At 51.0% G+C, this 16,474-nt stretch overlaps 3 protein-coding genes across 3 annotated transcripts in view; all 3 read left to right on the top strand.

Annotated features, from left to right (window-relative positions):
* Positions 1-3,212, top strand: part of Pfdn1 (prefoldin subunit 1) — a 757,967-nt gene extending 754,755 nt beyond the window's left edge. The window contains exon 5 of the mRNA XM_051202405.1: positions 3,200-3,212. The gene's annotated coding sequence lies outside the window, so the exon portion shown is untranslated. The remainder of the gene's footprint in view (positions 1-3,199) is intronic.
* On the top strand, positions 2,536-10,751 carry Spata24 (spermatogenesis associated 24). The gene is made up of 6 exons (XM_051202402.1): positions 2,536-2,730; positions 3,808-3,873; positions 4,099-4,229; positions 4,315-4,385; positions 10,193-10,295; positions 10,401-10,751. The coding sequence occupies exons 1-6, from the start codon at positions 2,614-2,616 to the stop codon at positions 10,528-10,530; spliced, it is 618 nt and encodes a 205-aa protein (XP_051058359.1). The 5' UTR covers positions 2,536-2,613; the 3' UTR covers positions 10,531-10,751.
* A 1,362-nt stretch (positions 10,752-12,113) lies between these two features.
* Prob1 (proline rich basic protein 1) lies at positions 12,114-15,343 on the top strand. The gene has a single exon (XM_051202362.1). It carries the CDS (start codon positions 12,281-12,283, stop codon positions 15,341-15,343), a length of 3,063 nt encoding a protein of 1,020 aa, XP_051058319.1. The 5' UTR covers positions 12,114-12,280.
* The last annotated feature ends 1,131 nt before the right edge of the window (positions 15,344-16,474 follow it).

The raw sequence follows: 16,474 nt of genomic DNA, 5'->3' as shown, positions 1-16,474 counted from the left end.
AACATACCTTTAAACCCAGCACTCGGGAAGCAGAGGCAGATGGATTTCTGTGAGTTCAAGGCCAATGTGCTCTCCATAGCAAGTTCATAGTGAAACCCTGTCTCAAAACAAACAACAGCAAAACCCATCTGTTGTAAAATGTACCCATGAACCAAACAAGCTTATGGAAAGCGTCTACACATGAAAAAATGCAAAGCTCTCCCCTCCCAGCCTCAGCCAGAAAGTGGACCATCATGAAATTGGTGTGACTGGGTAAAACCCTCCCCTAGATGCCCTTGAATAGTCTGGATTTCATGGCAGTGATGAAATATCTGGTGAAGAGACCAGAGACAATCTAACTTTGCTCCATTAAATGTCATACCGAGTGTCCTTGTAGCCTGTGGTTCTTACAGCCTGTTTTATTTATTACCGATAACTACAGCACTCATATCTTGTTTCCTCAAGAGAACCATATTTGCTTTGGTTGAAGGATAGTTTAATCTACTTGGCACTATCTAGAATCATTACGCTCTTAATTCCTTGCTTATAATTTAGATACGTTGTCTGCGTGTTGGTAAAATAAGCTTTGTACTCTTGCCTATGTCTTCTATGAGATTCCCTGGCAGTGTGAACTCTTTCAATATGGCTTTTTTTGCTGTCACTGTGGCTCACAATTTGAGATTGCAGAATGGAGACTGTGATGGGAGTGAGGTTAAGAAACAGGGCTCACACAGGACCGGAAACTGACATTGAGGTGCTCTCTTTAGTGAGAGGGAGGTGGAAAATCCTCCTTGTAAGGAGCACTAGAGCTTGAAGGCACCCATATCCTTCCTTCATCTATCTGCTCAAGCCAGGACGCCTAAGCCTCACTGACCAGCTCCAGGCCACACAGCTTGGGAGAAGTGACCGGTAAGAAAATAGTATTATGCATGCTTATGGGAACTGTTAGAAATTGCAAGACATGCCAAACCTACCTGCTGGAACCAGGATCCAGCAGGCTGGCTGAGTTGTGTGCTGTTTGAGTTCTCAACTTCACTCTCTCAGCACTTACCGCTGCCAGGAGGCACCTTGGGATCCCAGCAGCTGACCACACAAGCAACCCATGGTCTCTGCATGCACTGCTCTTCACAAGAGCTGGCATTTAATTGGTATTCATTTAAGGTATTAGATTGGTATCCTAATATATTTATTTCGGGAAAAGGCCTGTTACTATACATCTTAATGTATACCTCATGCAGTGGTCACCAAGAGCTGATGTACATTGAGTCTACATTCGCGTCACACTCAGTGTTGGGAGGTAGGAGCATTCTGTGACCAGAGTCAAGGATAACACATGTGAAAATGCTGAGAAACCTGGTTACCTGATCCATTGCATTTAGAATGAGTGTATTTTAACAAAGTAAACATTAAACAATTTTATATACAAAATGCAAGCTTATGGCTGTTCTTTGTTTGACCTTTATTCACAATCCTCATGCTTGGAGCCACTTTGGACTAAAGATGTTACTGTGTAATAGTTTGTGTTTAGTAGTACATACTACTAATTCCAGTTTTTTTTTTTTTTTGGGGGGAGGGCATTTTCAAGATAGGGTTTCTCTTTGTAGCCCTGGCTATCGTTGAACTTGCTCTGTACACCAGGCTGTCCTTAAACTCAGAGACTCACTCACCTCTGCCTCCCAATTGCTGGAATTAAAGGCATGTGCCGCCACCACCAGGCTTGTTTTCTGCCTTGTTTTTTGCCTCATTATGGAGTTCAGGCTGTTCTGGAACTCACAAAGGACTGGGAATAAAGGCATCTGCCACCAAGTCCGGCTTGTTTTATAAGTTTTGTTTTGTTTTGTTTTTTCAATAGGATTTTCCTTCTTTGGTTTGGTTTGGTTTTGGAGACAAGGTAACCTTGTCCAAGCTAGCCTTGAACTTGCTATGTATGAAAAAATAACTCTGAATTTCTTATTCTCCTGCCTTTATCTCCGAAGTTCTGGGATTACAGGCTTTTTCTTTCCATTCTTTCTTTCTATTTGTTTGTTTTCTCTGTATTGTTTTGGAACCTGTCCTGGAACTACCTCTGTAGCCCAGGCTGGCCTCGAATTCACAGAGATCCTCATCTGCCTGCCTCTGCCTCACGAGTGCTGGAATTAAAAGCATGCGCCACCAACACCCGAGATCAGCCTGGTATACAAGAGCTATCCAGGATGGCCTCCAAAGCCACGGAGAAACCCTATCTCTGGAGGGGGAAAAAAAAAAAAAGCAGGCACTCTTTCAGTTGAACTTCTGTATTTTTATGGTTTTGATGTTTTGAGGCAGGGCTTTTCTATGTAGGTCAGGCTGGTCTTGTACTCACAATCTTCCAGCCTCCTGAAAGCCGAGGTTTCCAATTTAAACTATTATGCCCAGGGTTTGTTGCTGCTTTGTTGGGAATGAAATCCAGCCTAGCTTTTCCCGGGCAAGCCCTCTACCCAGTGGACCACAAGCACTGGCCTGAAAGCTTTCTTAAAGCCGGTCCTCCGCCTTGCTAACAGAGGGAGTCCCCGCCCCCGGTTGCTAGGGCGCTCTGTGGCGTCGCATTCTCATTGGCTGGCGACGGGTAAGGCACGCAGCCGGAGGCCATTTCCAACGAGCTGGCGGGGGCGAAAGATGGCGACACCCCTTGGGTGGTCGCAGGGGGGCTCCGGATCTGTGTGTCTCGCCTTCGATCAACTGCGGGACGTGATTGAATCTCAAGAGGAACTGATCCACCAGCTGAGGAATGTGGTATGCAGCCAGAGCTCGGGGAAAGGCCGCATTGGATGCCTCACCGGCGGGGGCGGGGCCAAGCCCTCGGGTTAGGGGGCGTGGCTAGAATACATTGCGGAGGGCGTCATCCCGGAGGCGGGACTCGACTGACTGACTGCTAGGAGCAGAACCAAGAACGGAGTGCCTTCCTGAACTTAACCCAAACCAGGCTATGGTCTCCACTCTGCCTGGTTGCTGAAGGGACTGGTAGATGCTCGTTCAACCCCAGTGTCTGCACTTTTAGTGGAGATGACCTCACTGACTCTCCAAGGACTACTGAGCACAGAAACCAGATCATTCCTTAAGCCACACTCCCCGGTGTCAAATGCAGTGCTATTACACAGTTGGCCTTTAACTGTGCTGGTTTCGGGGTCTCTAAAACTTTTCGGTGTCCATTTGTTTCTAGCCTCAGCTAATAGGTGCCAAGCATTGACATCACAGGTTGCCTCGCTGCTGGCCAGCAGGAGCACATAGTTTTTGTTTTTTCTATTTTGGTAACAATGTTGAGATATTTCTCTAGCTCAAAAAATAAAACTGGCTTCACATCTACTTTCCATCTAAAGATTATTAGACAGTGACTTCCCTTCTGAGCAGTTAGATTCGAGGAAGATTATGAGAGACATACCCTGCCTCTTTCAACGAATGTATGCTATGGGCACTGAATTACCTTCAGTTCCCCGATAGTCTTGGTAGCTCACTTGGGCATGTGTGTTCTTACCATCTGGAACATTTTTTTCTCTACTCATCATATTTAGCAGTCAGGTCTCAGGATTAATGTCACTTTCTCTGAGAGCAATACTGATCCTTACTAAAGTTGGGTCCAGGGGTTCCTCTATGTACCACAGTCCCTTGGGCATAGTGTTAAACACTGGCTTTGAACCATCTCCATGAGGCTGATCACTCCTTGCAGGCAGCACTTAGAGCTGGGCTGCAGCAATCTGGGGGCTACATTCTTCTGTCCTAAGGCCTCAAGTCCTGGACATCATTTGTCCTGGTCCTTAGAGGGCACCCCCCCACCCTAGTCCCAGTCCCTTCCTGAGCCGGGTTCTGTTGCAGATGGTTCTCCAGGATGAAAATTTTGTCAGTAAAGAAGAGTTCCAGGAGATAGAGAAGAAACTGGTGGTAAGTAATGATCCCTGCAGACTCCTAGTTTTCTCCCATTTCCCAAGCTCCCTGTGTGGGGCCAAGTCCTCGAGCATGGGATTTTCAGAACCTCTAGCCCTTGCAGTGAGGCAGAGTCTTTCTGTACCCTGGCTTCAAAATGCACCTCTGAGAAAGGGAATTAGTGAAGGGATCCTAAGAGATCCAAGACAGCTTGGGATAAAGAACTACCCACCTCCCCTGCAGGATGAGAAAGCTGCTCATGCCAAAACCAAGGCCCTCCTAGCCAAGGAAGAGGAGAAATTGCAGTTTGCCCTTGGAGAGGTGGAGGTATTGTCCAAGCAGCTGGAGAAAGAGAAGCTGGCCTTTGAAAAAGCGTGAGTGGGCCACGGGGATGGCGTGGGGCTTGGGGCTCATCTGCTTCCTGCCTGCTCATACTCTCATTTTAACTTCCCTGCACAGGCTCTCCAGTGTTAAGAACAAAGTCCTGCAGGAGTCTAGCAAGAAGGACCAGCTCATCACCAAGTGTAATGGTAGGCGGGAGGCCCGTGCTGCCCCCCAAGTTAACATACACGGGCTCTTTCCCAACAGCCCAGTGCCTATGCCAAAAACAGGGTTCTACCCCAACTTCTGCCCCCGACTGAGGATACAGGCAAGTCCAGGCGGGTCACATCTTCGAAAATGCCTTCAGGGACCAGGCAGGCCACGAAAATGATGGATGGAATCGGTGTGCAGTATTCTTCACAGCCATAAAGGAACGGGCTTGCTCCCATTTTTCTTGAAACATACAACCTTCTTAGTCCACCTTTTGGTTTTTTCCCATTTTTTGATAAGTCTTAGAAACACTGTGCCCTATTGATAACTTTGCTTCCGGAGGAGCCATAGAACAAGCCCTGTCCTACTTCGAGCTGGTTGCAGACTCAGGATCAAGGGACTCAGTAGGAGTGGGAACTCATGAACGCCATGCCCCTCCCATTAGACAGAGCCTAGGATCACCAGATCTTTAAAAAAAGAATCTAGATGGCAGGTGTTGTGACACATACTTCTAATCCCAGCATTCAGGAGGTGGAGGCAGAAAGATTGGGAGTCTGAGGCCATCATGGGCTATGTAAGACCTTATCTCAAAAACAAAAAAGAATTTCGAAGCCAACTTTAATGGGAACTCCTGAATTATTAGTGTAGGCAACTAATTGAGGCAATTTGAAAGTATTTTGTTCACCCAGTAAACTACCTGGGCCACCGGGTATCAGCTGCCGTGTACATGGTTTTGGCCACTTGCTAGTTATGTGGAGAGCTCTGAGCTAGGCACAGCTATCCCAGCCTTCAGGAACACCTTCCATTATCAGAGACTGTTAAACTCTTGTTACTTAGCCTAAGAAGTAGCTATGAATTCCATGCACAAAATCTGTTCATTCTTTGTAGTAGCTCTTGAATAGGCCGGAAACCAGACCGAACCCATGGGGCTGTGGGTGGCCCTCAGGCACTCACAGACTTCTGTCACTCCTGGTGTGCACTCTCAAAGAAATGCCAACAGGCTGCTCTCTTTATCAGGGCAAGCAGGCTGACAGGCATCATGGGTGTTGAGCAAGGCCTCCTTAGTCTAACAGATAGTCACTGTCTCATACCTGTGTCCCTCCACCCCTGGGTGCTTTCCACCGCCCTTAATATCTCTCCTACCCAGAGAACCGGGGTTATTCCTGGTATAGACAGAGACAGCTTTCCTTATGGCATCTCCTTCTACCAAAATCAGCCCAGGCCCTAGGGCTCTCCCTATGCCGTGGGGCCATGCTCCGGTTGCCTCTCACCAAATGTCCTGCGCCTCTCCAATGGGCTACAAGCCCTCACCTAGCCAGCATGGCGCTGTGAACCGGCGCTGTGAACCTCACTTAATTCTCCTGCCTGGTCCTTTGTGATTTATTTCAGTTTTGTTTTTATATTTACGTAGCTCTTTTCTTTCCGTCCCCTCCCTCTCTCCCTCCCTCTCCTTCTCTCTCTTTCTTTCCCTTTCCTTCTTTGAGACTGGTTCCCTCTGTGTAGCCCTGTCTGTCCTGGAACTCACTCTGTAGACCAGGCTGGCCTTGAACTCAGAGATCCGCCTGCCTCTGCCTCTAAATACTGGCTTTAACAGGTGCCACCATGCCCAGCTAGTCATACAGATTTCTAGTACTTTCCCAAAAGGATTTGAGATGCAGCTAATCCAGATGATCTGGATGAGCTTGAGAACCAGGTCTGAGGCCCCTCCTGTCAGGCATCGAGTCCCTTCCTAAGACTCTCACCTTTACCTATGTCTGTTTCCTCTTTTCTACATTGTGCATCTACCACAAATTTCATCTGAACTGCTAGATGTACCAACATTTCTGCACGGCTGGAGCTTGTGTTGCAGTTTCCTCTTTTTCTCCTTCCTTGTATGTGTACATATCTGTTTGTGTGTGCATGCAAGGTCCAGAGGTCAAAGGCAGGCAGCTCCCTCCATCACTCTCCACACCATTATCTTTTAATTTTATGTGTATGAGTGTTTTGCCTTCATGTATGTATATATCTGCATTGTATTCATGACTGGTACCCACAGATACCAGAAGAAGGCATCCAATTCCCTGGGACTGGAATCACAGTATGAGCTGCCATATGGGTGATGGGGCTTGAAGCAGGGTCCTCTGCAAGAGCAAACAGTGCTCCCAACCACTGAGCTAATTCCTCTACCCCCTGACATTTGTTGATTTTTCAAGACAGGGTTTCTCTGTATTGCTTTGGAGCCTGACCTGGAACTTGCTCTATAGACCAGGCTGGCCTGGAACTCACAGAGAGATCCACCTGCCTCTGCCTCCCGAGTGCTGGGACTGAAGGGCATGCACCACCAGCACCCAACTCTTTTTTTTTTTTTTTAAGCATTGGTTTTTATAACTGTGTGTGTGTGTGTGTTTGTGCATGTGCATCCCACAGTAAATGTGTGGAAGTGAGGGAAATTTTGACCTTCACATTCTCCAGCTACTATGTGGGTCCTGGAGATTGAACACAGGTTCTCCGGGTGGCAGCAAGAACTTCATCCTGCTGAGCCATCTCACTGACCCAGTGCCCTATTGCTTGTGATGAGGTCTCACACTGAATCTGAAACCTGACAACTAGACCCAGAAAGCCCCAGGGACCCATGGTCTTGACTTGCTCAGCACTGGAATTACAGGGACACACAAGTGCACCTGGCTTCCTGCATGGGTGCTGGGTATCCAGATTGTGGTCCTCATATTCCTTGTGCAGCAAGCACTTCACCAAGTGAGCCACCTCCTCAGCCCCATTCCACTTAAACTGTATGTATTCATATGTGTGGGTGTATGTGCATTTGTGCACATACATATGGAAGCTGGAGGACAACCTTCAAAATCATCCTGAGGAATGGACCGACTTCCTTCAAGAAGTCTCAAGCTTCTCACTGGCTGGAAGCTTGTAGACAGACATATCTTTTCTACCCACCAGTTCCCAAATAACTGACATGGGGACTCAATATTAATTATAAGTGCTTGGCTGATAGCTCAGGCTTATTACTAACTGGCACAACTTAAATTAGTCCATTTCTATTAATCTACATTCTGCCACGTGGTGTTAACCTCTCTTTGATCTTGCACCTCCTGTTTCCTCTCTGTCTCACTGGTGACTTCCCTGACTCCACCCTTCTTCCCAGGGTCCTTAGTCTGATTTTCCCACCTAACCTTATCCTGTCCAGCTATTGGCCAGTCAGCTTCTTTATTAAACCAATCACAGCATTATTTTCACAGTGTACAGAAGGATTATTCCACAGTAAAGGCTCACCAATTTGGCAATACTGGCTGGCCAAGAGGCCAGGGATGCTCCTGCCTCTGCTTCCCCAGCACAAGGGCTGTGAGAAAATGCCCCCACAGCCAGCATTTTCACGTGGTTTTGGAGCCCTTACTCAGATTCTCATGCTTGCAAAGCAAGTGTTTTAAAGACCACACCCTTCCCCAGTTCTCACCCACCACTTTTTTAAATATATTTTTCTAACTTTAATGACTGGTTTTGTTTTTTAAGGTTTATTCATCTTATTATATGTATGGGTGCTTTTTCTGTATGTGCACTGTGTGTGTGCCTGGTACCCTCAGAGGCCAGAAGAGGGAACCAGATGCCCTGGGACTAGAGTTACAGAAGATTGTTAACTCTGATGGGCTCTAGGAATAAACCAGCAACTCCACTCTCCAGCCTCTCACCCCCTTTTTTGAGAAGGGTTCTCATGCACCCCAGGCTGGCCTCAAACTTGCTACGGAATGACTTTGAACTCATCCTCCCGAGTGCTGGATTGCCATCTTGTATCACCACACCTAGCATTTCTCTTCCTTTCCTTTTCTGTCTTTCATGGTTCAGGGTATTGAAGCCAGGGCTTTGCATGCTAAGCATAAGCTTGCATTCTACTAGTGAACTGTGTTCCCAGTCCTGTGCAGTCCTTTAGTCAGTGGAATGCCCCTCCTCCCAAGTGATCAAAATGTTCCCAGGCTCCACGAAGGACAGTTATATACATTCTCTCAGGCCCTATTAGCCACCTTGGATTTCTGACCCAAGACACAGAAATTTGTATTGAATGCATGCTTAATTAGGAAAGAGCTTTTCCATCATTGTCCTCCATGCTGCCTTGGAAGAGGGATATTTACATATGAGGGAACAGGCCCTAAAAAGCAGCTAACCCAGCGTCATCACACTGAAGTGTGTGGCTTCATCCGGTCCTCTGGCAGTCATTTGCTTTTATTTTCCTCTGTTTCTGTCTTGTCTCTCTCTCTCTCTCTTCTCTCCCTGCCTCTGTGTGTCTCTCCCTCTTCTTGGTCTCTGTCTCTCCTCTCTTTGGTGCGGGAGCCTCATACATGGTAAACAAGCGTTCTAATAATGAGCCACACCACCAGCCTTCAGCTCCTGAGTCTATTTTTATGTATTTTTTTTTCTGTTGAGATAGGTAGCCCAGGATGGTCTCATACTTGGTAGAAGACCTTAGACTCCTAATACTCTTCCTTCTGCCTCCCAAGTGCTGGGATCACTGGCATGTGCCAATACCCTCAGTGTAGTTTCTGGGGTTTTTTTAGGTTTATTTTATATGTGTGAATGTCTTTATCTGCATATAGTATGTGTACCATGTGTGTGCTTAGTGCCTGTGGAGGTGAGAAGAGAGTGCCAGATCCCCAGGAACTAGAGTCAACATATTTAGGAACAACCACATGGGTGCTGGGAACCAGCTCAGGGCCCTCTGGAAGAACAGTCAGTGCTTTTTACCTCGGAGCCATCTGTCCAGCCTCAAGTTCCTGAGTCCTAACTCTTCTTTTGGGGAAGTTAAGCACATGTCTGATGGGATCAAGGACCTCATCTCCCACCAGAGGCTCTGTATAGCATAGAGCTGAGCATCCTTTCTGCCCATAATAGGTCCAGTAAATTAAGGTAGCCAAACTTGATGCTTCCAGTCCCAAAGTCCTTAGAGGACTTCTTGTTCGTCTGTTCCACAGTACACAGATCTGTGAACCAAGCACTGTTTTAGGTCTTAGGAGTAACAGTGAAGAATACAATAGTCCCTGTCCTTGTGGACCTTATGTCCTAGTTGTAGAAAGACAAATGAGTGGTTTATTAGATATGTTAGACATGGGCACAAGGAGAAAAGGAGCTGGAAAGGGGAACAGGAGGAGGAGAGGCTGCAATTTCTAGACAAAGGGCCTTGGGGTGAACACTAATCCCAGATAATCAGGAGACTGAGTAAAGACCAAAAGCTCAAGGCCTACCAGGGTCATAGAGTGAGTTTAAGGCTGCCCTGGCCAACTTAATGAGACTCTGCTTCAAAACCAAGTAAAAAGTAGATGAGCGTGGTGGTGCATGCTAGCTAGCACTTGGAAGGCTGAAGCAGGTGGGTCTCCTGCATTTGAGGCCAGCCTGATCTACATGGCAAGTTCCAGAACAGCCAGACCTACATAATGGAGAGACCCTGTCTCAAAAAAAAAAAAAAAATGATAGAAAAAGGGTTAGCACAACTTCAATCCCCTCTCAGGGGGCAGAGGCAGGCAGCTCTCTGAGTCTGAGGCCAGCCTGCTCTACAGAGGGGGTTCTAGAACAGATGGGGCTATGTATAAAGACTCTGTCTCAAAAAATAAATAAATAAAATAAAATTGGGGCTATAGCTCGGCGGTAGAGCACTTACCTGTCTCTAGTACAGATAATCAAACTCATGCATGCTGAGTTACTGGCAACTCTTCAAGGATTAACACATGAGCAGCAAAGTTGTGAAAAGCCCCACAAGGGAAGACCTCAGCTCAGCGGGCCCTGAGAGATAGGAACCACCACTCCTCCCTGCCTCTCTCCCCCACAGAAATTGAGTCTCACATTATAAAGCAAGAAGATATACTTAATGGCAAAGAGAATGAGATTAAAGAGTTGCAGCAAGTTATCAGCCAGCAGAAACAGATTTTCAGGTGAGGGGCTGGGCCAGGCTTGGGGGTTGTTGATGGAAGTGGGGAGCCTGACTTCTGGCCCCTGCCCAGGGCTGTGCAGCCTACGACCAGACGGCTCCATTGCAGGAATCACATGTCTGACTTCCGGATCCAGAAGGAGCAGGAGAGCTACATGGCCCAGGTGCTGGACCAGAAGCATAAGAAAGCTGCAGGGATGCGTCGGCCCCGGAGCCGCCAGTGTCCCAGGGAAAAATAAAATGCTACCTTCCTGTTCTCTGGCTATAATGCCCAACTTCTACCTTCTCTGTTCTGGGGAGACCAGCTCTTCCCATCCATCCCTGTGGGTCCTTCACCCCTCCAAGGAAAGCTGCTCTTCCTGTTGCCTCCTAGAACAAACCAAGGCACTAAGGGCTGCATGGGGACAGGTCTGGGGACCTGGAGACTGCCACCACTGTACAGTCTCTTCTGAGCTTATAAGGAAACTTACTTAAGTGCAGCCCCTGCTGCTGCATTTCTTTGGGATAGGGTAGAGCTGACGGAACTGAGTCTTTGTGGTCTAGCTGGAACGGCTACTTGCTTTTGGTGGTTAGTCATTTTTTCCACACATAGCTCAGGTGAGCCCACTCACACCCAACCTGAACTCCAATAAATGTGATTCTCTGGGGTTGGCTATAAGGGTTAGGGAAGAATGGAGTGTGTGGGGGAATGTATGTTATTGTAGCCTGACCAGACATGTTAAAGAATGGATTCCAGGACCACAGTGAATCTGAGAACCAGAAGTCACCCAGGTAATAACATATGTATGAGCAGGGTGGTGGTGGCTGCACCTGCCTGTAATCCCAGCACCTGGGAGGCAGAGGCAAACAGATCTTTGAGTTTGAGGCCAGCCTGATCTACAGAGCAAGGACCTGTCCTGGCCAAGGCTACACTGAGAAACCCTGTCTTAAAAAACAACAAAACCACAAAACCAAATAAATAAAAGAACACGTGTGTATGTACTAGCCATACAAATCACTCTGTAACTTCTTACACTTTGAAACAAAAACCTTCACAAGTGACAAAACTTGAAATTGGAAACGGAAAGGGCCATGGGCTGCTCAGGTTGCTCAGACAGGCCTTGATAGAATGAAAGACTAAATCCTTTCAGAAGTCTTCACTTCATGTCCCTAAGTGATCGTGGGGATATATACAAGAGCCGCGAGACACAATTGGTTAAGTCTAGCCGGCGCTGGGTCAGTGTGAGGGTTAGTGCAAAGGAGGGGTCAGTGCTTGCTGAGGGCCAGCTGGGGCCTGAGTCATGGCAGGACCTTCAAGCCCCAAGTTAAGGGCAAGTGATGTCCCTATTGTCACAATGACAGCTGGTGGCTGCTCCCCTGCTTGGGAAAGAAGGAATGTTATAGAGGGAACCCTGCAATGGATGGTTTGTCCCCAAGGTTTGTTCTGGGTGCTAAGCAGCTTGGGAAAGCTAGCTAGGGATGGCATTCACTCCAGCTTAAGCGATGAGTCTAGCCAGCACCTACCTTAGGAGAGGCATTCTGTTTCTCCTTACCCTATCGAAGGTGAAGGTGGCGTGTGGGTGTGAGGGAAGTCAAGGAAGCATACAGATTGTAGTTAAAGAAGCCATGGAGAAGTTTCCTTGCGATGTTAGGGCAGAGGATATGGAAACTTCAAGATCTCACACCCTGAACTCCTCAGATAACCCCTTGCAAGGCCAGAGTTTCACCCCCTGTGATGGGTGGGGTTGGGTCTGTCTAGCTGCTTGCTCCTTTCACCAATCAAAGTCCGGATCCCCTACCCCACATTCCACCTGTGCTGGAGAAAGTTCGGCAAAGGGGGCTTCACCTGGTAGGGCCCAGGGCTTAGGTCTCTTTGCTGCCTGGACAGTGGACACTGGCGCTTTAAGACGCTATGACCCCACGGCATCCAGGCTGGGCGGGGACAGTGCAGGCGCGACTAGCCACTAACGGAGGCACTGTCGGGAGGTAGTGCTAAGTGTCCTGCCCACCATGCTGACAGCGCTCGCCCCACCAGCCCGTCCTGGGCTCTCAAGGCGGCTGCCTGCCCCTGCGGGGCGTCAGGATTCGTCCGGTTCGTCCGGCTCCTACCACACAGCTCCCGGTTCTCCAGAGCCGCCGGACGTTGGGCTGGACACAGAAGGCCAGGGGACTTGGCTCTGGGTGGCCCCTGGGCGGGGGGCGGGCGCGCAGCCTGTCCTGTCCGTCAGCGCCCAGAATAGCCGCCAGCAGCACTGCTCCGGCTCGGGTTTCCCGCGAGGCCCGGGCTCCGGCCCGCAGCCGCCTCGGCCCCAGCTGCGCATGCTGCCGTCGGGGGAGATGGAAGTCATCTTCGGCGCGGGGACTCTGTTCAGCCGCTCCGACGCGGAGGGCCTGGAAGAGCAACAGCTCATGGCGCCTGCCTTCAGCAGCCCCTCGCTGCCCCGGTCAGCGTCGCCTGTCTCGGCGTCGCCGCAGCCGCAGGGCCCCGACGGGGGCTCTCGCTGGGCCACCTACCTGGAGCTGCCGCCCCGCGTGCCGAGTCCTGCCGTCTCAGGCCAGTATGAGTGTGTGGAGGTGGCCCTGGAGGAGCGCACCGCGCCCGTTAGAGCCCGCACCGTGCCGAAGCGGCAGATCGAGCTGCGTCCCCGGCCTCGGAGTCCCTCGCAGGACAGTCGCGCGCCGCGTCCCCGACTGCTCTTGCGCACCGGCTCCCTGGACGAGTCTCTGAGCCGCTTGCAGGCCGCCGCGGGCATCGTGCAGACGGCTTTGGCCAGGAAACTGGGCTCTGCGGTCCCAGCCCCCAGCAATGTCACTTTTAGGCCCACGGGGAAGCCAGAACCCACGACGGACCCTCAGGAGACAGCACGAGGCACTCGTGTGGTCCCTGAAGAGGCTAAGTCTCGGCCACCCCGCCCACACGATAGCTCTGTCCCCGCCAGAGCCCCGCGGCCTTGGCCCAGCCTCCGAGAGCGAGCGATTCGGCGAGACAAGCCGGCGCCCGGGACCGAGCCGCTGGGTCCAGTTAGTTCCAGCATCTTTCTGCAGTCAGAGGAGAAAATCCAGCAGGCTCTCGAACAGGAATCCAAGATGCAGTTCCTTCGTGAGACTCCGGATCGAACCATACCGAGGGCACGGAGTCCTCCTTCCCACCCCAGAAGCTCCCGGGTGATTCCCAGTAGGGTTGTGAGACCGAGGAGCCCATCTCCTCCGCGGCAGGCTCCAAATGGGGCCGTGCGGGGTCGTCGCTGCCCATCCCCCCAGAACCTTTCACGACCTCATAGGACTGTTTGGAAAATGAGTAGCCCGTCCTGCCCTGAAGCATCCTCTGAATGGGAAAATCGGAATGCAGCCGTCGAGGAAGTCCTGAGCAGCACAAGGAGCCCTTCCCCTCCACCTCTTTCTCAGTGGACTCAGGGTGTCACTAGAGTGGGGAACCCATATCCTGAAACTCCTTCTCTGTGGAAGGTTCCGCATTCGAGAGGTGGAGATGCAACAGGGCGGAGTAGGGACCGGTCCCTGCCAGTCCTGCTCCCACGGGAGTCACCTGATCATCCTATTGGAACAAATAGCCCATCGCCCCGAGAGACACGGGGTCCTATTGTGCAGGATTCGTCGATGATATTGTGTCAGGAAGCTATGAACGGCCTAACTCAGGAGTTGGAGGTGCCTACACCATCAGCACCTGGGACCCCAGAACTCACGGAGGCGCAGTGTCTGCTCACAAGGGAAAACGCGGATTTTGCCTACAGAGTCAGGCAGCCATCTCCAGTTATAGACACACCAGAACCGCCCGGAAGTCATCTCACAAACGTCCTGGAAGACGGTGTGTGCCCAGAAGCCTTGGCCTCAGGAGAAGCGGCTTCTGGACGTCCACGCGTGACCATTCCGCGGCCGCGAGATGTGCGCAAGATGGTTAAGACCACCTATGCTCCTAGCTTTCCTGCGGGAACCCCAGGCTGCGGGCTTCCCGCGCCTCCTGCAGACACCTGCGGGGAGGGAGGAGATGCATCCAAAGCACATGAGCTCCCGGTGCTGGAGTCACCCGCCCCGGCTCATTACACTTCCATTTTTCTCAAGGACTTTCTGCCGGTAGTACCTCACCCCTATGAGTCTCCAGAGCCTTCACTCCATGCAACCCCTAAGGATGTCTCCCACTCCAGCGGGGTCCTGAAGCGGAGAGCAGAGAACAGCACTGCGAAGCCTTTCGCGCGCAGTGAGATCCGCCTGCCTGGTGCTCTAGCCTTGAGCCGGCGACGGGAGAAAACCACGAGTGTCCAAGGACGAAGTACTGCGGGAGAAAACCCGGATGCTGAGGCCCCGAGACTGATCCCAGACCTCGAGACTCGGACCAGCCCCCTAGGAGGCGCTCGTACTTCAACCCAGTGGTCTCCATTAGGATCAGCAGGGACCCAACCTCCTGTCCCTGGCTCCCCGCTGGCATGTCCCAACTCGAACCTTGGGGCAACACCCGAATTGGAGACACCCCTTGTGGATCCTGTAACTGCGGTCCAGCCGCCCCTCCCACGGGAGCCTCAGGTGGCGGCGGCCAGGACCGCTGCATCCCTCCCTCGAGCTGCCTCTGCGCCTCCTACGGACCGGCTACTTCCTGCATCCTCCCAAGGGATGCGGAGGCTTCCAAGAGCCGCGCCGCCAGGGAAGGTCCTCGTAGACCCGGAGAGCGGTCGCTATTACTTTGTGGAGGCTCCGCGGCAACCTAGGCTGCGGCTACTCTTCGACCCCGAAAGCGGGCAGTACGTGGAAGTGCTGCTGCCGCCCTCGCCCTCTCTCTCCCGGCCACCACGACAGGCCTATGCCCCGCTGGCCCTAGGGCCGGGCCTCTATCCACCAGCCTATGGGCCTATCCCTGGCTCGTCACTGTCGCCGCCATCCCCTAACCTACCGCCCCTAGGCAGTCTCCAGCTACCCTGGGCCCCTGAGGCTGGGCCCCTGGAGGGGATGTGCTACATGCCCTTGAGCGGGACCCCCAGTCCAGCTCCACCGATGCTCTTCTGTGCTCCGCCCTCCAGTTCCGGTCCCATCCAGTCCAGCAAGGGTTCTGTGTTTCCTTTGTGAAGTCTCAGGTCCCGACCCCCGTGGAGTTATGTTCCTTAGAAGGCTTTGGAAGTTCTGGCTCCCAGTCCCTTAATTTTTCCTCCCATCAAATCTTTGGCTAGTTCTAGCCAGTCACCAAACCAGAAGGGACCTTAAGAGAATGTACCTGCTACCTGGGTTGATAGTGCTGGGCTGATAGTGCCTGGATGCCTACATCCCTTGCCAACAAAAATCCCTTTCCCAAACCTTCCCAGGGTTTGATGTGTGTGTGTGTATGTGTGTGTGCGCGCGTGCGCGCGCGCGTGCATACAGGCAAGCAAGCATGTCAAAGTGAGACCACTAAGAGATGTCGATGTCGGGGTTTCCCAGAATAGCAGGTGTGGGAGTAGCAGGGCCAGGGCTGCCTATGGAGAGGGTGAACTGTTTGTGTCTCCCTAACACTGGGCCCAGTTGAGTGGAGCAGGATAGTGGGTGTTGCAGAGATGGAGAGGATGGATGACAGCCATCAAATCTGGATTTGAGTCTTGTCCTGGGAGGTTATGGGAGAACGTAGTGTGGCCCCAAGCCAGCTTGGGGCTCAGAATGGCAGCTGAGGACAGTAAGTGGAGGTGGAGCATGGATGTTGTTTAAGGAGATGTGGGGGAGTGAGATGGCCCAGGATTGCTGAGCTCCCTGTACAGACAGCCAAAGGGACAAGAAGGGCCTAGGAAATGAGGAAGGGGAGTGAAATTATTGTCTGGGCTTTCTGTTGGTTGCTAGGGGTGATAGGGACAAGTGGACATGTGGCAAATTAAAGACTATCAAGTGATCGGTAAACACTTCTCTTGGCTGGCCATCCTTGAAGATTGACAGGACACAGAGGGCAAAAATCTAGAAAAACAAATTAGTTTTGGGAATTGTGGCTTTTTAACCAAAATGGAAGAAGGGCTTTATAAAATGGTGTGACCACTGCTAATAGTCCACAGCATAGAGCCCAAGTCCTCCTCAAGCCTCATTGTCTGTCTTCTGTAGACCCTCTGAGTGAGCTGAGCTGGCTCATCTCGAAGCTATCCCCACCCAGGTAGAAAGCAAGTGAGTTGAATCTCCAGGATGACAAGATAAGGAAGGCTGGGTGTTACTGTTATAAAAGGAGTGTGCTCTGGAAGGTGGGTG

This window comes from Phodopus roborovskii, unplaced genomic scaffold (assembly GCF_943737965.1).
Source record: "Phodopus roborovskii unplaced genomic scaffold, PHOROB, whole genome shotgun sequence".
In the NCBI taxonomy this organism is placed as follows: Eukaryota; Metazoa; Chordata; class Mammalia; order Rodentia; family Cricetidae; genus Phodopus; species Phodopus roborovskii.
Note: the sequence above shows the minus strand (reverse complement) of the source record. Positions and strands in the feature narration are given on the sequence as shown.

What these genes read in the sequence shown, in the direction of transcription:
- Prob1 (XM_051202362.1), top strand. Translation starts at nt 12,281, where the DNA reads ATGCTGACAGCGCTCGCCCCACCAGCCCGTCCTGGGCTCTCAAGGCGG.
- Spata24 (XM_051202402.1), top strand. Translation starts at nt 2,614, where the DNA reads ATGGCGACACCCCTTGGGTGGTCGCAGGGGGGCTCCGGATCTGTGTGT. An exon ending in TCCACCAGCTGAGGAATGTG is followed by an intron (nt 2,731 to 3,807) that starts GTATGCAGCCAG and finishes GTTCTGTTGCAG; the next exon opens with ATGGTTCTCCAGGATGAAAA. An exon ending in AGATAGAGAAGAAACTGGTG is followed by an intron (nt 3,874 to 4,098) that starts GTAAGTAATGAT and finishes CCTCCCCTGCAG; the next exon opens with GATGAGAAAGCTGCTCATGC.